The 26,530-nt window shown below is 48.1% G+C and overlaps 1 protein-coding gene across 2 annotated transcripts; it reads right to left on the bottom strand.

Moving 5' to 3' along the window:
* Positions 1-545: 545 nt before the first annotated feature.
* Positions 546-26,530, bottom strand: SCNN1G (sodium channel epithelial 1 subunit gamma). Of its 2 annotated transcripts, none has more exons than XM_059896058.1 (13): positions 26,441-26,530; positions 22,742-23,089; positions 20,429-20,738; positions 18,478-18,668; positions 17,376-17,479; positions 14,666-14,829; positions 6,550-6,648; positions 4,887-5,004; positions 4,235-4,313; positions 4,089-4,146; positions 3,842-3,900; positions 2,395-2,470; positions 546-2,104 (listed from the first exon to the last, which is right to left on the bottom strand). In XM_059896058.1, exons 2-13 carry the CDS (start codon positions 23,056-23,058, stop codon positions 1,724-1,726), a joined length of 1,956 nt encoding a protein of 651 aa, XP_059752041.1. In that variant the 5' UTR covers positions 23,059-23,089; positions 26,441-26,530; the 3' UTR covers positions 546-1,723. The 2 variants fall into 2 exon arrangements, with proteins under 2 accessions (XP_059752041.1, XP_059752040.1); XM_059896057.1 differs by having other exon boundaries at positions 26,446-26,527.

Raw genomic sequence — 26,530 nt, 5'->3', positions numbered from 1 at the left:
GTTTAATGAGACAGATAAATGGATAAAAAATTGTATTAGGGGATGGAAATTCTGTAAGAGACAAAGCTCCAACTTCTTGGGGTAAGGGAAAGTATGGGAAGACTGTACAGAGGTGGTGATATCTGTACCTGGAAGGATGAGTGGAGGCGGAGAGAGGGCAGTATTTGGCATGACAGGTGCACAAGGCTGGGTGCTGGGCAGGAAGGAGATGGCTGAGCCGTGCGGTGTGCGCTGTATGCTGGGGACAGGGTCGGGGGCGTGGTCTGGAGTCACAGCGCCTGGGTTAGAATCCCAGCTCTGCAACTTCCCAGCTGTGTCACCCTGAGCGAGTAACTCAACATTTCTATGCCTCAGTTTCCTCATCCATACAGTGGGATACCCACTTACTGTGCTAGTTCAGGGCTTGGCGGGTATTTTTTTCTGTAAAGGGCCAGAGAATAAATACTTTCGGTTTGGGGGGCTGTAGAGTTTCTGTTGCAGCTACTCACCTCTGCCAGCCATGGTAGCACAAACTCAGACACAGACAATGAGTGAACGAATGGGCATGACAGTGTTCCAATAAAATTTTATTACGGACACTGATATTTGAATTGCGTGTAATTTTCAGGTCACAAACTGTCCTTCTTTTGATATTTTTAATAATATTAAAAAAAAAACCCCAAAAACCATCCAACTCACTCTTAGGTCACAAGCAAAAATAGGATTTGGCCTGTGTGTGGTCGTTTGCAGTCTCCTATGCCAACCTCTGTGAGTGCTTAGGAAGGCAGCCAGAACACTGCTCCTGAGCTGATATTGAGCACCTACTATGCGCTTAACACATGTTAGCTATTATCTCCCTGGAAGGCGTGAGTACGTCAGGAGGCGGCTGTCCGTGGCTGGCTTGTCGGTGAGGCGCAGGCCATTGGTGGGGGTACGGGGTCTGCCCTGGAGGAGGAGTAGCTGAGGCGGGTCATCAGGAGATAATCCGTTATGCCTCGGGCTACCACTGGACAGTAGTGTCCAACAGTGTCCTTTACCTGGCCCTTCTCTGCTTGGGGAAAGGGCCCAGAGCACTGGCTTGGCTGCTCAGAATATGTCCCACGCCCCCCCTGGAGTGAGGACCTCCTGTCACACCCCCCAGGCTTCCCTCCAGTACACCCTTCCCCTCTGCACGCTCCAAGCACTCTGGGCCAGCTCCTGCCTGAGGGCACAGAGCAGACCTCGCCCCCATGTCAGTGACTAAGCAGTTTATTCAAGAACGGCTCTGGGCCTGGAGCTTCCTCCTTCCTATCTTTGGCACCAGGCAGTGATTGTCAGGCCTCAACACCTAAGGTCACATCCTTGGGTCCCAGCCCAGGCTGGGGGAGTGGCTGAAACCCCCAGCTCGGGGCTTTGGAGGAGTCTTTCTCTCTGAAGATCTGGCGGAGAACTCGGTCAGGCTTCACTCCTGGCCTTTGTCCAGGCCGGCCGCGTTTCCTGGGCCCCATCTGTCTCGGTAGCAGATGTCCTAAGGGTTTGGGCTGCAGGAACTATCTCATCCTGGGCGGCTGGGAGCATTGCTGGGTGGGGTCCAACAGTCCCCTGCACATGCCCAGGCCCCGCCTTGTTCAAAAGAGACCTGTAGTAAATGTCTCTGAAAAGCCCAGAGGGGGTGCAGAGGATCCCCTCCGTGTGCAGGAGACAGGGTCTAAGCTTTCAGACCATGGCTGGCGGTCCTGGCTCGGTCTTTCTTCCCCAGCCTGCCTCAGGACTCAGCTGGCACCTCAGTGTCCGCAAGCTGGCTGGGGAAGTCCCTCTCCAAGCGCAAGGTGTTGTATCTGGGGGGCGGCGTGCCCGGCACCTGGGCTGCTGGGGCTGGAGGCAGGCACAAGGCAGAGGTGAAAGTGGGCAGGTCATCGTCTATATCGAGGCCCAGGTTGTCCCGGCCCTGAGGGCTGGGGGGAGCCTCGGGCCAGGGGGGTGCCTGTCTCCGGGCCCACCACTCCTTGGCTTTGCGCCACTGGTGGCGTGCGACGATGGAGAGGGAGTCGACGAGGAAGACCTCGACGATCTCAATGACGCAGACGACGGAGCAGCTCATCCACAGGCCCAGCTGGCCCCCGATGTTGGACAGAAGCATCTCGATCTGCAAGGGAGGCCAAGCCAGACTATCAGGAGGGACCCCCGCCGAGCTGGCTTCATGCCAAGACCCCAGTTCCCAAGGGAGTCACTGGCTAGCCCTGGCCCCAAACAGGTTTGGGGGAAAATGGGGACAGCCTTCCTGTCTCCTCTTACTCTGCCTGATCTGAGGCTTGGTTGGCCTTTGGTGGCCCTATGAGCTCAGGCTGGATCCCCACAATCTGACTCTGCTCCCCAGGGCCAGGCAGATGCGTACACTCGCAGACCCGGGACAGATCCCAGAAGGAAGCCACTCACGCTGTTGGCAGGGCTCTCCACGATGGATCTCTGGTTCAGGTCTTTGTAGAATATCAAGAGTTTGGCCAAGTCTGTCCTGTAAAGATTCCAATAGGCGGGGCCAAGGTGAGTTGGAGGCCTTTGTACTCTACCAGATGGACAGCCTCTCAGCATGGCTCTCTCTCTCCTGCCCAGCCCCCAGCACGGACCAGGCTCTGAGCTCCACAGGGTCTTAGGACCTGGTGTATGGGTTTCCTTCTGCACCACAGAGCACACCTCTGGCCTGGGGCTGGTTCATTCATTCACTCAAAAACCATTTCCCCACCTGTAGACTAAGTTCCCTCAGCTGCATTCCCACAGCACAATGTTCTTCATTAAACCTTGACATTGTAGTTGTTCGATTGCAGTCTAAAACATGTACGGGAGACAGGCAAGTGGTGTAAATGGAGCGAGGCAGGCTGGGTATAAGGTCATAATGATAATAACCATAATAACAGCTAGCGTTTACTGACCACTTCCTGTGTTGCCAAGCACTGGAAGAACCTTATGTGTTCCAAGAACCTTATGTGAGTCAACTTATTTAATTCTCACAACAACCCTATGAGGCAGGTATGTTTTAATCATACCCATTTTACAGATATGGCAACTGAGACACAGATCGGATAAGTAACTTGCCCAAGACTACACAGCTCATGATTGGCAGAGCTGCTATTCAAACCTAGAAAGATCTGGCCCAGGGCTGGGCACTGTGGAGACAGTAGTGGCCCAGAGAGATGTGGGTTCACACGGCAATCCCCCCACCCTCTCCCATCTTTGTCTCCATCTGCTGAGGTCCCTGAACTCTGCCCTGGCTGATTTTTGCTAAAGGTCCCTTGGAAGTGAATTTTGATGTGGAAAATTCAAGTGGAATTAGAAGCTGCATGGCTCAAAAGGAGTATTTTTCCAAGTGGGTCAAGATACATCAGGAAGCCATGAAATAAACTTACTGGGTCATGACCAGTACCTTTTACAAAATGAAATAGGAAAGATCAGATTGCATCCACAGAGAGATTCGAAATTTTTATCAACTGATATGGGCACTAATCATTCAGAATTGTGCTGTGACCAATCGGGATGGATGTGAACAGTTGGTTTGGTACCCGAGTGTGCAACATTTGAGAAGCAGCCCGAATGCATTGTACGTCATAAGGGAGTACTGTTTCATGACAATTTTATTTCAGTTATGTATTCAATGGGCCACAATGGAGAAAGTATTTTCATACTGTGGGTCATGGTCAAAAAGTTTGAGAGCCCCAGGCCTCGAGCAGGGCCTGGCTCATGATAAGAACTCAGTAAATATTTGTTGCATAAAGAAATGAATGAATGAATGAATGAATGAAAAGGAGAGCGTTTGGCACTGAGGAATCAAGTGAGGAGGCTGGGGCGGGGGCTGGCAGAAGCAGAGGAAGCAGGGCGGAGGTCAACTTACTTGTTGAGTTTTTTCTTTATTTGGCCTTGGTCCCAAGTGAGAACGGACAGCAACCATTTCTGTGGTGGAGAAAGAAGTGGCCTGGGGATGCCCGGAGGGGCCAGAGCCAGCCTGTCTGCCCTCCCCTCTCAGCCCCAGCCCCTGACCCAGGCCTCCCCTGTGGATCACCCCTGAGGCCAGAGGACACAATCAGGACATGAGTTTCCAGGCTGAGGGCGCCAGGGGGAAGAGCGGACAGAGAACTCACCTCGGAAACCTCAGATGGCCACTGCGCCAGACTGGTGGTCAGTGTCCACTCCTTAAAGCTAAGTGGAGAAGGGCATGGAGTGAGGGTGGGTGGCCCGGCCCAGCCCAGCCCAGCCCTGCTCATCCCACTGCTTTGGGTCCACTCACCTGCAGGCTTCCTTGCACAGCGCCTGGCAGCCCAGCTCTTCCCGGACAAAGTCCTGGTGCAGTTCGTAGTAGCAGTACACTGAGGGACAGAGTGCAGGGTGGCATGAGCTTTGGGGTCACAGGGCCCTTCCTAGGGTTTTCCAGTGGTGCCCCCATAGTCTCCTTTTAATGATTTCACCTTCCACTTTCTACAAACACTAGTTCTCTGGAATCAATTTCTGGCTCGTGATTTTGAGAGACAGAATACTGCCACAGCTAAGAACATGAGTTGGGGTCGGGGGCAGGTTAGCAGCCCTTGCTTTGGGTCTAGCTTTGTTGCTCCCTGGCTGTGTGACCTTGGGCAAGTTGCTTAACCTTTCTGAGCCTCAGTTACCTGTTCTGTCAGAGGATACTATCAATAGTTCCTACCTCCTGGAGTTGACAGAGGTGGTCAAGGTTTTAGCACAAGCTGGGGTGTAGCATTTGTTCCTTAATCAGAAAGTAGAATTCAAGCCAGGCTTCACAACAGGAGTGAAACTGGTCGGTGTCTCTCTATCAATATCTCCCTCAGGCCAAAGGCCATAGGGGCAGGGTCCCGGGAGCGCCTTAGCTACTGCCAGGGCTGGCTGACCCCGCTCCTGGGGTGTGGAAGGCGGGGGTGGGTCTCACTCACTCCAGTTGGGGTGCTGCTGGTAGTTGCAGTAGTTGGCTCCCCGAGGTAGAGGCTGGCTGAACTGGGCACACCCACATTTCTCCACCATCTTTGCCTGGAAGCACGAGTGAAGGCAGATCTGAAAGACAAGACCCAGGAATTCCCTTAACCTCCTTGCACGTGGATGCCAGAGACCCCCTCCCTACATCCCTCAGTCGGAGAGGGTCAGCTTCCCACAGCCTTGGCAGACAGCATAAATGTACCCCACATGTCACAGCCGATAGGGCCACAGGGACAAAGCTAGAAAATTTATTGGGAATTTAAACAGACGTGGAGGCCAGGTTGAGCTAGAGCTGCAGTGGTCATTTTCCATCATGTAAGTGCTGACCCAGAGATAAGTGGGAAACTTGGAGCAGGTGCTAAGAAACAGAGAGAAACAAACCCAGCCCCCAACTTTCTGATTCTCAGGTCCAAGCCCTCCAGGCTGGATCCCTGGGGATCATAATATCCATGAAGCTTATAGCATAAAAGCTAACGGTGTGGGCTCGGAAGGCAGGCTGCTTGAGTTCAAATACCAGCTGTGCTACCTCCCAGCTGTGTGACCTCAGGCAAGTTACTTAATCTCTCTGATGCTTTGGTTTCTTCATTTTTGAAATAAGTATAACAAGACCTACTTCATGAAGTTGTTGTGAGTATGAATTGAAAGATATAAAGTGTTTGTAAATGGTAGCCTCTCACTAAATATTATCCAGAGTATCCTTCCAACGAGCTGACCCCCCACCCCCTTTTTTTTTTTTTTTTGGTCTTGAAGTCAGTGTGAATGTGTTTCTATTTCTTACAAGCAGACATTGTCTGACTACTAGTCTCTTTTCACTCAGTGTCTCCACCACCCCTCAGCTCAGCTCTGGTGGAAGCTAGTGGACTCAGTGCACTCAGGGCGCCTGGTCCTTTTGTTCTGCTGGGATGATTCTCATTGGCTCTCTTAGTGTCCTGGTGGGAGGTGAAGGGCAGACTGCCAGAACAGGAGGCAGTGTAACAGGTGATCTCACTCAAGGGTTGACATAGGTAATACACTAGCGGGTGGTGGAGACCACGGGGAACCAGAGAACATGCCTCGTTTGATAAGGCCACTCCACCCACTGTTTATCCTGTAGGAAAATGGGTCCAATGTTGCCAGATCTTGTTTTTCAAGAGAAGCTAGAAATCTGGGTTTTCTTGTGAAATTCCCTGACTTTTAAACACCATCCAGAAAAACCAGGTGAGCAGGGTGGAAGGGACCTGGGAGCTGCCACTTAGCAGCCCCTGATCCAATCCAAACTCCCCCGGTGACTGCTGAGGTGCACACAACTTGCCCAAAGCCATCAGCGGGTGAAGGGCACCCCTCACCCAGTGCCTCTCCCAGGCTGCTTCCTCCTCCGGTCCCTCACTTGCCAAGACCCATTTAGGAAGTGGATCTCAGCTGTACATTCTGTTCCATGCAAACCTCAATGAATCAATTAAGCTCTGGTTACAGATGGATTGAAGAGGACCGGAACCAGCTGGCATCATTTGCCCTTGAGGTCCTTGGATGAACCCCAGGATTCTAACCTCAGTTCCCAGTCCCAGACACACCCCAGCCTATATATAACTTTGTTTCCTGGGTCCAGGCCACAACCCGGGGCTGGGTGCTGCCTCCAGCCTGTACCTGGAGGGAATACGTAGCATTGTAGATGTTCGTGATCAGCACGTCACTCCAGTCCTCCGTGCACTTGCTGTAGGGTTCACTCAGCTTGAAGGACTCCGTCTGTAATCACAGCAGCACACATTCAGCCCTGACCTCCCCCAGGACCCAGACAAGGGGCATTTCTAGCAGCTTCGAGGAGCTGAGCAGCTACCCAGTCATTCATTTAACAAATATTTATTGAGCACCTACTAGGAGCTTGATGCTATTCTAGGCACTATGGAATCCACAGTGATCAAAATAGACAAGTTCCATGCTCTTGTGGAGCTCACATTCTAGTGGGGTAGACAGATGGTCAAAAAGCAAATAAATCATTTTGGATCTTTTTTGATAGTGATCAATGAAACTGTGTAGAGAGACGAGAGGGGTTGGGAGGAGGGGGCAGTCTTCCCAAAAGTGGTTAGGGAAGATGTCTTTGAGAAAAGGACATGTTGGCTCGACATGGAATGGCAACAAAGAGCTGGACTTGCCAAGAAAGGTAGGAAGAGGATTAGGCAGAGGGAGTAGCAAGGCTGGAGGCGGGAGAGGGCCAGGGTGGCCGGAACGTGGTAAAAGGGAGAGCCGTCGCTGGAGATGACGTCAGAGAGGGATGCCAAGGCCAAATCATGGCGGCCTCCTAAGCTGTGCTGAGAAATTTGGGTTTGGATTTGGTTTTCAGAATGTAGTGAGCCACTGGAGAATCCACGGGGAGGGGCTGGAGGGATTAGAAAGATGAGCAGTGACTTTGCTGCACGGGGTCCTTGTCTAAATGAAGGACTCATTTCCTACCCTCTTGTCTTCTGGTCCCAGAAGTTGACTTGAAAAAATGGACTTTCTTAGAGAGGACCAAAGAATACCCAGCAGAGCAGAATGATACCCTGATCAGAGGAGGTAAGAGCATCGTAACTCACTGTTCGAAAGCCTTATTAAATTATGTTTTATTATAGCTTACTACGTTTGGTTCTAGCTTCATATTTGTCACTGCAAAGGAGCAATCCAGACAAGCCAATTAAGAAAAAAAAAAAAGGGTAATGTCTCCCAAGGGGGAATAACAACTGAATATATTGTGACCATATCATAGCTAGGATTTGGGGTATGTGTGTGTGTGTGTGTGTGTACAGAGAGTTTTGTTTTGTCTTTTATGAAATGGGGAGGGTAAAGGGCAAATGGATGGCAGATTTATGGGAGGGAAGAAAATTCTTTTTCCTTTGAAGAGTGGATGAACAGAGAGAAAGGTGATTGGGTGGGGGGAAGGAATCAAGAAGTTTGGCGCAGGTAGAAACTACAGACATCTCAAGTGGCTATAATCTCTTTCTGTTTGTATTATAATTCATCTTTTGACCCATTAGTCTCCCTCAATTAATTGCAAATTAATTTGCCCTCCGGGGCAAAAGACAGTGCTCATTTTAAAACGTTTAAACAGAAGAAGCAGAGAAGAAAGTAGCCTAGCCGTCTGGTTTCCTCTCTTTCCCCCGGGTACCCACTCCAACAGGTCAGATCTCAATCCTGAGATCCAGACACACATCACACGTTCACTTTGCCCTGCAATGTCCTTTTCTCACTAATGATAAAGAGTGAGTGTCTTTCCATGTCAATACAGAATAAACAGACTTGCTTCATTCCTCTAATAGCTGGGTAGGAAACTGATTTAGAGCCTCTAGTGCATGCCAGGGCTGGGCTGGGATCTGGGCACGAAGATGCCAAGCAGTGGCTTCCCTCGAGGGCACCTCCATTCAATGCTACCCTCTAAGCTTCTCCAAGCAGCAGTCTCCCTGATCGGATGTCCATTGGAGACCCCAGGCCCAGGATGTCCACAGAGCCTAGAGTGTCAGCTACGGGCTCTACCTGCCTGTGGGGAGAATTCAACACCCTGGCATCTAGGGGAGAGGGTTCGTCCACGCAGGTAAGCCCTGTGCAGTTGGCAAAGGTGGCTGAGGCTCTTTCTGCTTTGAGAACCAGCCCATGGACCACTTCCAGAAAACCGATTGTGAGAAGTCATATTGTGATTTTTATGCTTTTTGAGTACTCAATGGCCCTTTACTTTGCAACGATGCTTATCAAACTCAGAGCTCCTGGGTTATTCAGGTTACTTCCTGAAACACCTGGGGCTGGGGCAGATGGGGCAAATGGCCTTTTTAGAGGGGAAGAGAGGTCTTTAGCTTCTCAAAGCCTCAGCTAGATGAACTTGGACAGAGCCCTGGCTTGCTCTCGCTCTCTCTCCCCCGCCACCTTTCACTCCCCCACTTCACTGTCAGTTTACCAGAAGTGCTGATCTGGGCAGGGTGGGGAAACATTTTGGCTTCTGTCCTGACCCCTAGGGACCCAAAAATGAGAATGGGTATATATGTATGTGTGTGTGAGAGTGTGTGCAAGTTTAGACGGATAGATAGATATGTGTGTGGCATGCACAGGTATGTGTAGGTGTGATTAGGCGTCTGCGTGCACATGTGTTGTATGTGGGTGTATGTGGGAACAGGACTCATTTTTATCAAAATGAGGTCCTATCTGCTTCCTTCTGAGAATCCTGGGGGAGGAGAGCAGTCGCACAGAGTCCTTAGCTCCCCTCTTTAAAGGTATGAACTGTGCCAGGGAAAAGCCCAGGTGGCAGCAGGAGGCTCTAGGTGGAATTACGGGTGTTTTAACTCTTTTTTCTTTTGTTCTGTTTTTAAATTGTAGTAAATTATAAAAGTTATTTGTAATGTTATAAAATAATTTATAGATATAAATAATTATAAAAGTTATTTTGACGTTTCTAATCAATGGAGGAAAAAAGAATTATGCAACATATGAAGTTAGGACTACTTGTTAAGAATTTGGAGGAATTCTGCATTTCACATCCTGCAGAAATAAAATTCTAGTGGGTTAAACTATTAAATGAAATAATAAAATAACTGGAAGGAAAATCAGCTCAGTATCTGATCTCAACGAGGGAAAATCCTCAATAAACATAATGACTAAAGAAGAAAACAAAGATTTTGACTATGTAAACATCTGATGTTTTTGCATGTGAAAAAGCATAATGAAAACTAAAATGAAAGCACACACTGGGAAAGATATTTGCAACACATATGGCAAATAATTAGTACTTTCTATATACTATATGGAAGAGATCAATATCTTACTCAATATCTCACTCAGAAGGGTATCACGAGGACAAGAAAAATCTTCCCTAACCCCTCTTTTTGGTTCAAATATTTTTCCTTCCCTTCACATCTCTTTTCTTAAAAAAGTGTATAGTAATAGCCAATATTTTTGGAGCACCCAATACATGTCAAGCACTGTTTTCAATTTTCACATGAATCAACTCATTGAATTCTCACCAGACTATGCAGTAACATTATTATCATCCCCATTTTACAGATGAGGTAACTGAGACACAGAGATCACACAATCAAAATGAAAAGCTGGGGTTTGGACCCCAGTTGTCTGGCTCCAAAGTCTGAGCCCTTAATCCCTGTTATACATATGCTTGTGAAGAGAAGTGTGTGCATGCTTTAAGATAAAAATGTACAGTAGGAGGATTTCCCTGGTGGCTCACTGGTTAAGAATCTGCCTGCCAATGCAGGGGACACGGGTTCGAGCCCTGGTCCAGGAAGATCCCACGTGCCGCGGAGCAACTAAGCCCGTGCGCCACAACTACTGAGCCTGCGCTCTAGAGCCTGCGAGCCACGACTGCTGAGCCCGCGTGCCACAACTACTGAAGCCCGCGCACCTAGAGCCCATGCTCTGCAACAAGAGAAGCCACCGCAATGAGAAGCCCGTGCACCGCAACGAAGAGTAGCCCCCGCTCGCTGCGACTAGAGAAAGCCGCGCGCAGCAACGAAGACCCAACACAGCCAAAAATAAATAAATAAATCTTTAAAAAAAAAAAAAATACAGTAAGGTTTGCAATGACAGTGAAGTCTCGCCCCTCTCCGGGGCCTGGCTCCACACTTCCCTGGGTGAATTTGCCCTTGCCCGCTTCCTCGTCTCTCATTCGTGATCCAACCCATTGTACTTTGGTTTCTGTTCCACTCCTTCCACTGAAAACTGCTCTGGCAGAGAACCGGTGACCTCTTGGTTGCCCAACCCAACAGCTTTTGCCCTTTACCTCGCTTGACCTCTCAACTGCGTTTGGCACCTTAGCTAATACCTTCCTGGAAACCCTCTTCGTTTCTCTGACACCAACCCTTTCCAGCTTCTGCTGCTACTTTGGTCCCTCTATTTCTCCATTTTCTTTCTGCTCAGCCCTTAAACATTTGCATTCTGTCTCAGGTCTTGGGTGATGGCATTTCTTTCCAAGTCTAGAATTACGCTAGATGTAACCCCACCCTCAACCCCGCCATGGCCCCCGGATTTTTCTCCTGAGCCCCAGGTTCACAGCATCTATTGGCAGGACGTTTTCACCTTGATTTCCCAAAGGCACAACAACTTGGGTATGTCCCAAACTGCAGTGGTTATCTTCTCCCCCAAACCTACCCTTCTTTATTCCCTAATTTAGAACCTGGCACTTCCATCCACCCCACTACACAAGCCAGAACCTAAATATCAATCTAACTCCCCCTGGCCTTTCCTCAGTGACCTCGGCTGTCAAACCCTGTTGCTTGTAAATATCTCTCAAATCCATTCACTTCTGGTCATCCCCACAGCCATTGCCTCAGCTAGGGCCTCATCATTTCTTTCTAGTGTTACTGTAAATATTGCGCTGTCTCCAGTTTCTTGATTGCACTTCAGCCAAAGTGGTTTTTCAGAATGACTCACTACATGGCTTCAAATCCTTTCTGCGACCCCTTTGTAATTGCTATGCCCTTTGTCTGGACTAGCCTTTCCTGATACTATTTGCCTGACAATTGTCCTTTAAGAATCCATCACCTAGAAAGCCTTCACCAAAAGCTTCTGTCCTGGCCCCCAACCATCCATCCATCTATCCAACAATATTTACTGCGGATCTTCTACGTTCTAAGAACTGAGCCTGGGAACAAGATAGAGAAGGTCCCTGTTCCCACAGAGCTTGGACCTGCGTTGCAAAGGTATGTTATCTTCTCTTAAAGGTGAATCTTTGAAGGTAGGTGCTCTGTTGTATCCATCTCTGAATATCCAGTGCTTTGGACACACATGCCTCAGTGAATGAAGGAAGATTAGTTAACCAACTGCCTAACAAACTGAGTCTACCAGTTTAACATGCCGATCAAAAGTAAATAAATAACTAAATAAAAAATAAATAAGAAAGGAAGGAAGTCTAGTTTGTTTGGACTTATACTAGTGACTCGCTGGTGACCTCTCAGTAATCCCTAGTTTTTTTGTTGTTTTAAATGCTCATAAATCAGAACTAGAGCTTCCTGACCCTGCTCTGTGGCTTTGATTTTGTATATCTCAAATTAAGTGTAGCAGAAAACCGACCCATGTCTTTGTTTACCATCATTGCTAAAGAGAGCATTTGCTTAACAGTGTGATGGATATTTTTCTAAGCTCAGAGAAGAAAACCAGAGGGCAATTCCTTAGTTCTTGTACTTTCCCAAGCTCTAAGTTTGCAGATACTGCGAGAGGCAGAAGGTCAGAATGTGCTGTAAATCCCAGCTGCTTCTTCAAGGTATAAAACTGCCTGAGAAATGTTGGATCAAAATGTTCACTATTCTGATCTGGGAGTTTTGTAATCTGCCAGCGAACAGAGGAATCAGAGACCTGGTTCCTTAAGTAGTAAGCTAAAGGGACTTCCCTGGTGGTCCAGTGGTTGTCTCCATGCTCCTAATTCAGGGGGCATGGGTTTGATCCCTGTTTGGGGAACTAAGATCCCGCATGCCACACGGTGCGGCCAAAAAAAAGGTAGTAACCTAAAGTCTTTTCAAACCACAGTTTGAGCAGGTTGGGGCTCAAGATTTTTCCTTGGGCAATCAGCATTCACACAGCCCAAGCTGGTACACAACACTTCTCATGTTGGAACAAATTTCCCACATTGAGCAAAGCCACTAAATGACACGGCTTCACAGATGTGCCAACCTGATGTTCTCTCTTGTCCAGGGTTGCCCTTTGATGGGACATGGTGAGGCACCGAAGCCACAGATGCCAGTTTATCCTCTCTGCTGTCTCAACTTAAATACCACTTCCTCAGGAAAGCACCCCTTGAGCTCCCCTCTTCTCCCTATTAAAAAGCCCTAAATCAGGCATCTCTGTGATATGCTCTCATGCATCCTGTATTTCTCCTTCTCAGCACCTATGATGATTAGAGTTAATCACCTGTGCAATTTTTTGTTTGTTATTGATTCTCTCTGCTAGACCCTAAGTTCTAAAACGACAGCGACAGTCCTGGGGACACTGATGTAGCCCCAGCATCTAGCACACAGGATGTGCTCAGAAAATGCTTGTTGAATGAATAGATGATGGAGAAATATACAAGCCCCAATGCCCACCATATCACTTTATAACTCACCCTGAAGCCATCATTTATGGCTGTGCTAAAGCTTTGGTGTCATCCTACCTTTACTTTCTCTTAGGAAGACACACTTTTCTTCTCTCATTCTGAACTACTCAGGTTTCTAAAGCTGAGGTTCCTGAGTTTGCGGCCTCTTGAAATGACCACTGGAGTTTGGTAAAAATACAGATCCTTGGGCTCATCTCTCAGAGATATTGATTCAGCAGATCTGAATCTACAGATCGACAAGTTTGGAAACGACTGTTCTGGAGGAAAAATTTATGAGGGATGAAGGCTAAGATGTTTAATTTGGGATACTAAGGTTGGATATAAACAAAGGCATGAACAAAGAGTCCACAAGGAGATTTTTTCCCTCCATAAATAGGTGATAAAATGCCACTAAGAATGACTGTCAAAAATTATAATAGATACCATTTTTTTCTTGACAGATTAGCAAAGATTAAAAATTGGTTAATACCCGTGTGGGTACAACCTTATTGGAGGGCGATTTGGCTAATATGCATACTGACTGATACTTCTGGGAAGCAATCGATGACTACACATCACATTGCACCATTGCTTTTAGTTGTACCTGGAAACAATCTCAAGTCTATCAACAGGGAATTGCTTCAATAACTTATCCACACAATGGAATATTATGGGTCTTTAAGAAGAATGAGGCAGAATCTACATGTGTATTCATATGGATCTATTTCCAAGCCATAGTATCAAGTGAAAAATGGGGCAGAACAGTATCTTGTATTTACATGAAAGGAGAAATGCTTATACCCGCACACACATGCTTGAAGAAGACTATCACATCCCTGGCGAAACACAGAAGCAGCAGCAATAGTCTCTGTGCAGAGGAAGGAGGGAACCAGAGGTCAGGGATAGAAGGGAGATACATCTGCATGGTATGCTCCTTGTATTGTTTGGGTGTTTTACTTTGTGCATATACTCCCTTTAAATAAGTACTTAATAGTTAATTCTATTAGATAGAGCAAGAGACAGAGACAGAGAATGAGAGAGTGAGACAGAGTGAGACAGAGACTGGCATAAAAAGACCCCAGGCCTGCAAACAAGAGACTGTACAAGCGTGGCCAGGGGCGTCTAAGCACATTCCTCGCCTTGCCCTTCTGCTTCCACTGGGCATGACTGACTCAGGGATTGGAGTCTGCAGCCCAGATGTGCTTTCGTTGACAGGTATGAGTGTTCTCAGCACCTAGTGAGGTCAGAAAATGTCAAAGACTTGAGGGGAGTGGCTCTCGGTAAATGAGGTGAAACTGATGGAAGTAGGATGGTCCAAATAGACCTTTGATGGCCCAATGCCTCTCCAATAGTGGTTTACATGCCCCAGTGGCCTCTAGGTGTCCCAGAAAGGTGTTAATCTGCTCTATTTATACCAGTGACAAATACATAGTTAGTGTCTGACCAGCACAGGTTCCATAAATGCTGACATTTGTCTCTGGAACAAGGAAGGTTCCTTCAATTCTTATCCAAAATGGCACCCTGTCCTTGTTCATCCATACAAAAGATACAAAGACAGCCTTTAGTATAACTACTAGAATGACCACTGGGTTAACCACTGGAAAGTACTGGACCATGCTTCCTTTTGAAACCAACACTCTTTTCCATAAGCTGCACCTCACTGGTTATCCTTCAACAAAATCTGTCCTCCTCACCAAGCCGATGGGAATCAGAATATTCTCTTACCAGGTGCATCCCTATGGAGGTGGCCATGGCCGTCTCAATCTCTGTTCCCACATCCTCGATGAAGGGGTACTCATCCTGCCGATGGACAATCACCTTAGCTCCAGTGGAGGACACCAGGAAGGGGTTGTACTCCTCTTCGTTTATGTACAAGATGACCTGCAGCCCTGGGAGGATAAGGCAGCCTGCTGTGGTCAAAAGCCAGGAGAACATTCCCTGGTGGTAGCCTACCTCTCCCACTGCTCTGGGAGTCTCAAAACCAAGACCCAGGCATTTCCCACAAGTGAAAGGTAGACAAGGGTGAGACTGGAAACTCCAGCCTGACTTGTTCACTGCTCTGTCTCCAGGGCTTAGCACAAAATAGGGCTCAGAAACAGTGTCACTACTGCAGGTTTGCTAAGCATAAGGAAAACTACTACCCTGCCCAAGACATGAATCTCCATGTGGTCCTTTGAGATGGGGAGTTCTGCTGGGCACCCAAAGGGACACACAGAGCTGTGGCTGCCTAAACCCTCAGGGAGAGACACCAGTGGTGAATCCTAACTCCTCTCCCTGCTCCCACTTTTTTGTTTTTCTTGCGCCTGCAGTCTAATCTGAGCCCAGCAGCTAGAGGGACCTTTTAAAATCAGGAATCAGATCAGGTCACTCCTTTGCCTGAAACTCTTTAGTGGCATCTCATTGCCTACATGGGGATGCCGTAGAATAAAGTCCAGAAACCTGACTGTGGCTCTCAGGGAGATGATGATGCCTCCCTCTTCATTCCACTCTCCCCTTCCGTCACGAAGCTCCAAGCACGCTGGTCTTCTTTCTGTTTCTAGAGCACACCGAATCCATTTCCTTCTTGGGGTCCTTGGACTTGCTAGTGCCCAAAATGCTCTTCTATGGACCTTAATGCGTATTTTCCATCTTTAAATAACCCTCCTCCCAGAGGCCTTTCTGGACCTCCTTATTTGAAATAAACCCCCCATCTCAGCCCCAGCCACTCTCTCTACCCTGGTGCTGCTTTGTTTTCCTCATAGCGCTCGCTAGGATTGATAACCAGGTAATATCTATGTGCTTGTTCACTCATTTATCTGTCTCTCTGCAACAAAATGCAAGCTCCCTGAAAGCAGAGATGGCATCTGTCTTATTCACCACTGTGTCCCGAAGACTTGGAAGAGGACCTGGCATACAGAAGACACTCAATAAACATTTGGTAAACAAATGAGAGCAGGGCCTATATGAATTGAAAGAAGAGAACTTTGAGAGTTATTCTGACTTCTTCTATTTGTAAGTAAAGGAAACAAAGCCCAGAGTGGGGAAGTGATTTGCTCAAGGTCACACAGCCCACATGCAGCAGAGCCAGGATTGTGCAACAGTTCCCAGACTACTTCTTCCCACTGACGTGAGTGCCCTGAATTACGGTTTCTTGCAGATTTGGTAAGAACACAGAGAATACAGTAACAAAGATGAGGAATCCAAGTGGGTTTTCCTCCATGACAAGACCTTGCCTTTCCTTGTAGGAGCATATCTATATATCAAATCATGTTCAATTTGTTTAGGACCTTTTAAGAATTCCTTTTGTGGGTAAACCAGTCCAGTCTGTTGAGTTCCTGCCTTCTCTACAAAAGTCACAGTAGTAGAGTAGTAGTAATACTAATACTGGAGGTAGTAATTATTGGTGGTGATAGTAGTAGCAGCAGCAATGGTAGTAATGGTAGCAATAGTAGTAATGACAACCACATCTAGCATTTATTGTGTGCTTAGTGTGTGTTATGGACTGAATTTTGTGTCTCTCCGAAGGTTGCCCCCTCCACCCTATTCATATGTTGAAGTCTTAATCCCCAATGTGATTGTATTTGGAGATACAGACTTTAGGCAGGTAATTAAGGTTAAATGAGGTCATAAGGGTGGGCCCTAATCCCATAGGATTAGTGTTCTCATAAGAAGAGGAAGAGACAATAAAGCTCTCTCTCTCCACAGAAGACAGGCCATGTGTGGACACAGAGAGAAGGTGGCCAACTGCAAGCCAGCAAGAGAGTCCTCACCAGAAACTGAATTTGCCAGCAACTTGACCATGGATTTCCAATCTCCAGAACTCTGAGAAAATAAATGTCTGTTGTTTAAGTCACCCATCTGTAATATTTTGCTATGGCAGCCCAACCAAACTAATACAGTGTGTATCAGGTCTTATTCTAAGTGCTTTTTATATTTTGTCTTCTCAATTACCTCGTATCATTGATACTATTATTATTCCCTCATTATAGATGAAGGGGTGTAACTTGCACTGGGTCACACAGTGAGTGGCAGAGCTGGGTTTTGGCTCCGGAAACTGTCATCTTAACCAAGATAAAGGTGTGTTTGCTTCCCTAATCTCCTGTTCAGCACGTCTAGATTTAAGCCCATCTGGAAGCCGCCTGCCCAACATTACTCACTCCAGTTACAAGCTTAAACCCAAGTGGTTTCCCTGGGAGAAGAAACCCCAGGGTTGTCCCTGTTGCTCTCTCAAACGCAAAGAGGAGATGTCAAAAAGGAAAACAGACTCTGATAAAGAAGGAAAGAACCGATATGGATGTTGATGGAAACACTGCAAGAAGAGAAGTTGTGCCCCAAGTTTCTGGCCAGGTGGGGAAAGCCTGCATCTCTGGAAGGCCTAAAGCATCCCCAATTGTCCTGCTGCCAGCGTGCTTGCCATTAGAGCACCCCAGGATCTCCTTGGTGCAGATTTCCTTACCATATTCACTGCCTCCCATGGAGGTGCTGAGGATAGTCTCATTTTGTCCATTGTTGAATGTGTAGCAATTCCCATACATTGGATGGTGGAAACGTGTGAAGTTCCTATGGCGGGGGGGAGAGAATACAGGTCAGAAAAGGGCCGTGCCGGGAACTCCCCTCATGCACCTGAGCTGAAGTCCAAATGGGCAGTGCTAATGGGCCAGCTCTCCTTTGTGGACAATGGATGATAGACATGACTTACTTCCCCCATCTTTCCTCTGATAGATGACAAACAAGGCCCCTCATCCAATTGATACATGTTGATACAGAACCGCTCTCTGCTTTCTGTTCTCCCTCTTAATCTTCTCACCTCCATCTCCATCCTGACTTGGCCTTCTTTGTGCCAATGTATCTGCCCCCCATTTCCTCTACTCTTGAATTTCTCAGCCAACACTTGACTTTTTTCCATTCCAATTCCTAGCAAATAATCCCCAGAAAAGGAATCACATCATATATGTCCTTATACTGACTTTAGAACCCAACCTTCAGGGAGACATGATTCCAATCACTCAGTTTTTGCAAGGGTCAGTATATCAACTAACATATAGAAAGGCTTAGTATTTCAAAAGAATGAAGAAAGCCCTTCAGATAAGCAGGAACACTTTAGAATGTCCCATGACTGCCCAGTCTCTACCAGGAATCTGAGTGTTATCTTAAAGGTGGAAAGTTCTGAAAGTTCACACATCTGTACATAGACCTTTCTTCCCTCCCTCTTCTTTCCCTCCCTCCTTCCTCCCTTTCTTCTTTCCTTCCTGTACTAGATCAGTGGTTCTCACTGGTATGTGTGATGGTAATATACAAGGTTATATGTCCACCATCAACTACTCTGTTTCTATGAGTAATTTAATGAATTTAAGAATATTTTGACTCTATACCATCTCCACCTTCCTCACTGACTCTAGAGCTGAGCTCCTGTATAAGTCATTTTCCAAAAGTCAGGGTCAGTGAGAAGAGCACCTGTCGCTCCCAAGACCTCTAGTTGAGCTTCGGGTGCATGCAAGGAGCCCAGCACTCAGAGCCGCTGGTCCTTGGAGCTGAGAGAGCAGCCTTCCCCTACTGACCTGGCATCACAGGACTCCCCATCAAAGAAGCAGGTGACCAGCAGCTCCTCAGCAGAGTAGCTCATGTTGATTTTCTTCTCCGGAGACACCTGTGCCATGATGTTCATGTAGTGCAGCTTGTACCACTCCCGGATGGCATTAACCCCCGAGCTGAAGGTGTAGACTGCACAGCTGGATGTGTCATTTGAACACTGTGAATAGGAGGAGACACCAGGATGAAGCTATCAGCCCTACCAGCGGCCTTCAGAAGGACCGTAAGGAACTGAAACTCTAGATCAAACACTCAGGGGAACAGGAGGGATATGTGGGGCAAGGATGGGCTACTTCTCACTTCTGGGGCTTGGGACACATCATCCTCAAGCCTCAAGGACCAAGAAGGGGCTGAGTAAGGAAGGACACAGAGCCTCACTCTCATGACTCCCTACCAAGCGAGAAGCAAAACCAGCTTCTTCAGGGTCCCCAGACATCCAGGCTTCGACTGATTATGGCTACTGAGTTCCCACCCAACCCTCACCATTTCTTGTTGGGTCAACAGTCTAGAAATCGAGATTCTAGCCCAGACTCTGCCATGACCTCTCTGCAGAATCTTGGGCAAGGCATTACCTATCCATTATTTCACCTACAAAATGTTGACCAAAATATCATCCTTCCCCACCTCACAAGGTAGTTGGGAGGACCAGCATTTAAAATACATAATAATGAGGGGCTTCCCTGGTGGCGCAGTGGTTGAGAATCTGCCTGCCAATGCAGGGGACACGGGTTCGAGACCTGGTCTGGGAAGATCCCACATGCCGCGGAGCAACTCGGCCCGTGAGCCACAATTACTGAGCCTGCGCGTCTGGAGCCTGTGCTCCGCAACAAGAGAGGCCGCGATAGTGAGAGGCCCGCGCACCACGATGAAGACGGGCCCCCGCTTGCCGCAACTGGAGAAAGCCCTCGCACAGAAACGAAGACCCAACACAGCCAAAAAATAAATAAATACATAAATAAAATACATAATAATGAGAGTGTTATAGGGAAATTGTGGTATATTCCAGATGTTCTCATCACACAGGGCTTGAAAACTCTCCTAAAAGATGGACACCAAAGGATGGATTTTGGTATCAAGGAGAACTTTATCTTATATAAGGACCCAGGAAGACTTCAAAAAGGCTCAGTGATTTAGAGAAAGGGCCATTTTTCCCCAGGATTTGCAACTAGAGCCATGAGGTCTCACAATCAGCAACCAAGACTATAAAGTGGAGGTAGTTCTCATCTTGCAGAGGTGGCTGGGGCACAGAGAGGAGGGTGATGGTTGAGTTTGGCCAGGAAGGCAATGGAATTCATTTTTGGTGAATGGCTGCTTCTTCAGAGTCCCTCAAATGGGACCAAGAAGGAGAGATGAGAAGTCAGGCTTTAGCACCTCGTGAAGGCAAGTACTGCTGGGAACGCTGTGTTTCTGCTGCTCATTATCTATTTTCTTCCTTCTGGTATCTGCACCCCAATTTTGCTTTGGTAGAATTTCCTTCCACCCTTTGGATACAGTCAGCTGAGACTGTCCATCAAGATGTCCTACCCTATGTGAGCCATCAGGTGACCCAAACTTGGCCAATCAGATAGCCCCCAAATGGGATCTGAATCCATTTTTATGGTTGGATTAACAAAAAGACTGAAAACAGTTGAAGCTTATTTAATCCAGTAGCAGTATCTGAAACGACTTTTCATCATTTCTTGCCACTGAGATCCCTGGATCTTCCCTAATTTCTGTCCTTCAGGAGGCCTCCATGAGCTACTGGTTACCTTCTAAGACATTTTTATCTTAAGATTGCCTGGATCAGTTTCAGTTGCTTACAGCCGATTCACCGTGAGTGTGTTTCTTCCTGTGGGATTATAGGGCTAATGGCAAAGGAGAAACCTCCCTGGACTCACTATCCCATCCCATTCCCCGAAACCGTGAGGATGTGCATCTTACCAGCTGGAATCCCACCACCTCCTTGGACTCATGGACATGCATGACGTCTGATGCCTTGTGAATGATTCTGCCACTGACTTTCCGCTTCCGTCCTGTGCGGAAGTCCCTTGCCTTGCTTGTCTCACCCTTATCGAAAGCCAGCAGCGGGATCAGGTTGAGGAATTTCGACCCTGTGCCCTCCCTGGCCGAACTCCAGGACTCTGCCTCTCGGCGCTTCCGAGATGTAATCTCTGAAAAGCCATACAGGGTCTTCAAGGTCCCTCTGGTCTCCTTTTCCAAATCGGCTAGAAGGTCCCGCACGGCACTGTACCTGTCAAGGTGGGAAGGAGCAGTCAGGGATGGGAAACCGCTCTGGCAGAAAGCTGGCACTTCCCCATGCTGCTTTCCATCGATGCGCGTCAGCCTGTGCCCATCACCCCAGAGCCCTTGGCCAAGCAAACCAGGCCTTTTATAATTTGCCCCCTCCAATGTGACCACCGGCTCAAGTAAATGGGGCAGGCTCCCATATGACCCTTGTGTGACTTCCTGTGGTTTCACCTTTGCCACCACTGTCTGCTTGCTCTCAGGGTGTGTTGATGAGTTTGCCCCAACCAGCATTTCTGGAGTGGTGACTGTCAGGTGCCTCCCATAAACCAGCCACAGTGAAGACAAGTAAATAACTGCTAACCAGGAGTCTTCCCAGGGGGCAGGCTCTGTCTCTACCCAGCATACTTGCCCCTGCCCATGGGTTCTCCTCGAATCAATGCTGGGAGGGAAGAGGTATAACTGTTACCTTGACAGCCCCCAAGAACACAGAAGCATGATCTGGGAGTTGACTACATGGAGCATAACAACACCATCTTTTAATTTTCACAATACCAAATGGTCCTGGCCTCCCTCTTAACTCTCCCCACTCTCTCTCTCCCTTGCTAGGGGCACAGGCCACACAGCATAGTGACTGAGCGTATAAACTCCAGAGCCAAACTACCTGGGTTCCAGTTCCCATTCTGGTTCTGGATGTGTGACCCTGGACGAGCCATTTAGCCTTTCTGTGCCTCAGTTTCCCCACCTGTAAAATGGGGTTATTGGCAAGAGTCAATGAGTTTATTCTTTCTTTCTTTCTATCTATCTATCTATCTATCTATCTATCTATCTATCTATCTATCCATCTATCTATCTATCTATCCATCCATCCATATATCTCTGTGCATATGTATGTATGTATGTATGTATGTATGTATATATATATATATGTATATACACACACACATATATGCTGTTAAATGGTCACTGTTATTAATTTTATTAGTGTAATTATATTTGTTAATATTTCAGTCCTCTACTACAACATCAGCTGCACTAGGACAAAGACTGTGTTTGGGTCATTCACTTCCATGCCCCTGAATCTAGCACAGTGAATGACAATTTGTAGATGCTGAGTAAAAGATTATGGAACAATGGATGAAAGGAAGAAAGGAGGGGGGTGGGAAGGAGGGAGGGTGAGGTAAAGGGAGGAAAGGAGGGAGGGAGGGATGGAGGAAAGAAGGAAGGAAGAAAGAAAGAAAGACAGACTTGGAGGTGGAGAATGAGTTTAGACCTGATGTTGAGCTTGAGCTTTGCCATCAACTCATTGATGACTCTGGACGAGTTAGTTCTCTTTGAAGGTCTTCCTCCCCTGCTCTTCCCTTCTCCCCACCCTCACACCTGCTCTGACAAATTCTGCCAGATTCTGATCTGCCTCACAGATCAGTTTTCAATAATCCTGAGAAGGATTCCAATGACCCATTTAGAACAGGTCCTGCAGCAGACAGTTGGGCAGTACCAAGGGCTGATCCTGCCCAGAGCCCAGTGATCTCAATTAGTGGGGCTGGGTTCGCTCAGATGAGCTGAGATGCTTCTGGAAGTCACCTAGGTGTCATGTCTGAGTCAGCCTCCAGCTCATATTCAGGGGAGAGTGAGGGTGTGAGCTTGGAGAGCTCAGGGGAAATGGCTAAGCTGGGCTGTGTGTGTGTGTGTGTGTGTGTGTGTGTGTGTGTGTGTGTCTCCAGGGTAGGAGGAATGCTAGTTCATTCCAGGCCCAACCACCAAGCAAAAGTGATCTTTGCAGCCTCCCTCTCTTGCCTTCCTTGAGCTAGCCCATCCTCAGAAGTAGCTGATGGGACTGAAATCTTGGTACAGATGTAAAACCTGGGAGAGGGCAGTTTACCAACACTGGCAATGAATTCAAATTTCTAAAAAGCATGATTGCAGGCTGGAGTGTGTCACCTTTGGGAGGGGCACTGGCACCTGGAGGGGGCATGACCCCTCCTCCCTGTCCCTGCTCCTGCCTCTTACCTGTAAGGATTGATGTTGCAGATGGTGACAGCAGGAAAATCCAGCTTCTGGAAGTGGACTTTGATGGAGACAGAGACGGTGTAGAAGGATGAGATGAGGAGGGCACATTGCCAGAAAATGAGGGCCACGGCTGTGAGTGTGAACAGAATCCAGAGCAGGCGCCGGAGGCGGCCACGGGACACCACGATGCGGCGGCAGCCGTGGGTGTTGGTGTTCAGACAGTACCACTGCATCAGCTCTTTGATGGTAGGTGCCTGAGGTCCCCTGACGGGCAGATTCTTCTTGATTTTGGCTTTGATCTTCTCTCCAGCAGCCATGGTGAAGATGGGACTTGGCGGGGCAGGCAAGCTGGAGGGGCAGAGAAGAAAAAGTAGGTGAGTGGGCACAGCCCGGAGGCTGGGCGCTGGGAAGCACCAGCCCTCATGTCCTCAGAGGCTGCCTTCCTCTTTCCCTCTGGCCTGGACAGTCTGCTTTGAGGCCTTGGCCCTTGCTCCAGGATATTTGCTTTTGGGCCACCACAGCTGCCAAAGAGCTGCCTCCTTCTCTTGTGGCCCCCAGGCCAAGCTGTGTGGAGGCTGGGTGGGGTGTGACCTGTGAAATCACTGCACGGTTTGCAGGACCTTCCCCCTGAGTGCTTGGAGCAGGAGCCCTCTGGGCGACCCCATCCCAATCAGCCTCCACACCCCTCTTATCAAGCTCCATCGTGATTACAGCATCCAGGGGTCTGATCTTAGTGTCTCCATTAGCTTGCCTTCCTTAGGGCATCGTTCCTGCCTCGCCCTGCCCTCTGGTGCCCAGCTCAGCGTCTGGCACAGAGCAAGCACCTTGCAAATCGATTCTAACAGATAAAATCTGCCAAGAGAATTTACGGGCAGCCACCCTAGACCATGTCCAGTCCCTTCCCAGCCCAGCCGTATCTTCCCAGCCTTTTCTCAGCTGATTTACTGCAAGTGGAGGGTTTCTGTTTCATTTCTGTCTCACTTCTCTTTACAGTCAAGCCCTTAGTGTTTCTAGAGCACTTGATATAATAATAGCCTACAAATATTGACCACTTAATATTTGCCAGGCACCATGCCATATTTCCTTGATTCTAAGAGAATTTGGAGAATACACTTTGATGTAATAACAGCTTTGTCTGGGGAAGAGTGTTGGAAAGCAAATGACCGCGTTCATCAATATACATGCTGCACCTGAATTACAGAAACTTTACAATGTGAAATAATAATCTTTTAAAAAATGAACTAAAATAGTATATAGTCTCATTAGCCTCACAAATGCATACAGTCTCTCTCTCCATATATCATATATATAATCAATCTCTCTCCAAATATATATAATCTCTCTATATATTTCAGTTCATGTTTCAACAATGCCATAAGGTAGGCATACTATTATTACTTCCAGATTACAGAGGAGGAAAATGAGCTCAGAGAGGAGGAGTTACTTGTGCAAAATTACACAGCTAGTAAGTGGAGGCGCTGGATTGGAATCTTGCAGCCTTTATCAACATGGTATATGCTTTGAGGGGCCTGGTATTGTGCTGGGTGCTGCCCCCTCCCCAAGACAGTTAATTAACAGTCCTTTGGACTAAAGTGGGGGGTGGAAAGAGATGGAATCCTGAGCTATTTCATTTCCAAACTCTCGGTAGGTAGTGTGGCCACTTCCTAACACTAGCATTGGTGAGCACTGGTACTGGGGAGGGGGTATATGGAAACTCTGTTTCCTATGCCTACCGTAGGTGACAGAGGCAAATTAAGATATACTCGAATTAGTAGGATAGGATATACAGGGTAGTCCCCATGCCCCCCAGAAGGCCTGGGTCTGGGACAAAGACCATAGTTTGCCCCATCACATTCTTCAGGCAGGATTCTGGCATTGAGGAAATAATTTTTCTCCACCATGAACCCATGGGGTATTATCCAAAATCAGGAGCTGGGGCAAAGGCGGGAGGCTTTCAAGTTAATGATGTTGGTGGGTTTCAGGTTTCTGATGGCAAGGATGTAGAATGCTGTGGGAGGAAGGTGAGACATCCAAAGGCAGGCAGACCACTCTAACCCTCCACAGACATATATGATCTTGCTGTGATCTCTGACCCTCAAAATTATGCAAGAAGCCTCTTGGCAAGAAGAATGTGATTTACTGTGTTTTATCATTTAAAATATTGCCCATCCTCATCTCCTCTCTCACTACAATCCAAAAGCCAAAATTAGCAAGAGTTTGTTTTAAGAAACCTAGATCTAGGTACAAATTTCCTGTTAAAAGGACTGCAACCCAGGGAAGATTTTCTCCTCCGTGAATGCTCAACAGAAAATGTGATTCTGGAAGCTTCTGTCATCACACCCTCCATTTTCTCACTGAAGATAACTCCTGGGGTCCCTCTGCCCCATCAGCCCCTTCCCCAGGACTACCTTGACCCCGGTGGATCAGCCACCAGCGTTAGTGAAACCACAGGTGAAAGAAGGGAACCCACCTTGCACAGCATAAAACATATACATGTTCACACAAATAATATTTCAACGTATAAACAAAGCAAGGTTGTAGCTACCTTTAGGTTATACTGCTTGATTAAACATGATGCCCTTGTGGAAGAATTAGTAGCTGACACCCAAGCACTCACTCTTCTAAGCACTTTCCAGGTATTAACTCAATTAATTTCCACAAATATCTTCTGAGATAGGCACCATAATTTTCCCCACTATACACATGAAATTGAGACACTGCGAGGTTAAGTAGCTTGCCCAAGGTCACCCTAGAAAGTGGCTGAGTTGGGATTTAAAACCATGCCTTTAACTACAAATAAATAATAATAATAACAGTAACAACAACAGCAACAGCACGAACAACAGAAATAACAGCAGCTATCATTTATTGACCCCTTACTCTACTCCCAGACTTTCTCCTCCTACTCTTTTCACACGTTACCTTATTTAATCTCCATTATTATTATATGAGGCACAGAGAAGACTGAGGTGCAGAGTTTAGGCAACTTGTCCAATGCCACACCGGGAGGAAGGATTAAAAGAATTCTCTGGAGTTCCGGGGTCCCTCATGATTCTCTGCTGCACCCCTCTCGCCCATTCCCGACCTCAACTATCCCCTAGACCTCAGTGATGGAACCCAAGCCTTGGGCTCTGGGTGCCAGACCCGCGCTCCTCCCGTGGGGCGACTCTGCAGCCCCTGCCCTCCCCGCGCCGAGAGACCGGCTGCTGTGGCCGAAGCCACGTCTGCCCCAGGGCAGCCCGCGCTGAGGCCGCCGGAGAGAACCCAACCAACCCTCTTCAAGTGTTTGCTACATTCAGCAACCCCAGTCACCACAGAGAAAACATTCCAGAGGGGAAAAGGAACGATCGCGGTCAGGTCCACGCGTCTCACCAAGGCCAGGAAGGGAATGAGCGGGTGCTGGGTGGAGAGACGAGGCGGGGCGCGGCCCCGGACACCCCAGACCCGGTTTCTGAGTAATTCAGAAACGTCTCCCGCCCCAGCTCTGCGTCCCGGGCCACGGCGAGGGCAGACAGCAGAAAGCTGGATCGAATGGGCTTGGGCAGGTGTCCCAGCATCCCAGGTACCGGGAGGCAGCCCCGGGCTGATGCCCGCTCCGCCGCCGACCGGGAGGACAGTGTCCGGGAAGCCCAGGGACCCCGAGGCCACTCCGGTGCCTGAAACCCCCGAGCTGGTGCGACCCGACCCGGCTGGGCTCACCTTACTCCGTTCCGAAGGGTCCGCGGCTAGCGTGTGCGCGATCCGGGTACGCTCTGTTCTGTTCCTCGTACAGCGAGAGCATCCCGCAGC

Source organism: Balaenoptera ricei, chromosome 15, assembly GCF_028023285.1.
Source record: "Balaenoptera ricei isolate mBalRic1 chromosome 15, mBalRic1.hap2, whole genome shotgun sequence".
In the NCBI taxonomy this organism is placed as follows: Eukaryota; Metazoa; Chordata; class Mammalia; order Artiodactyla; family Balaenopteridae; genus Balaenoptera; species Balaenoptera ricei.
The sequence above is the reverse complement of the archived record's forward strand: the minus strand, read 5'-3'. Positions and strand labels throughout refer to the sequence as shown.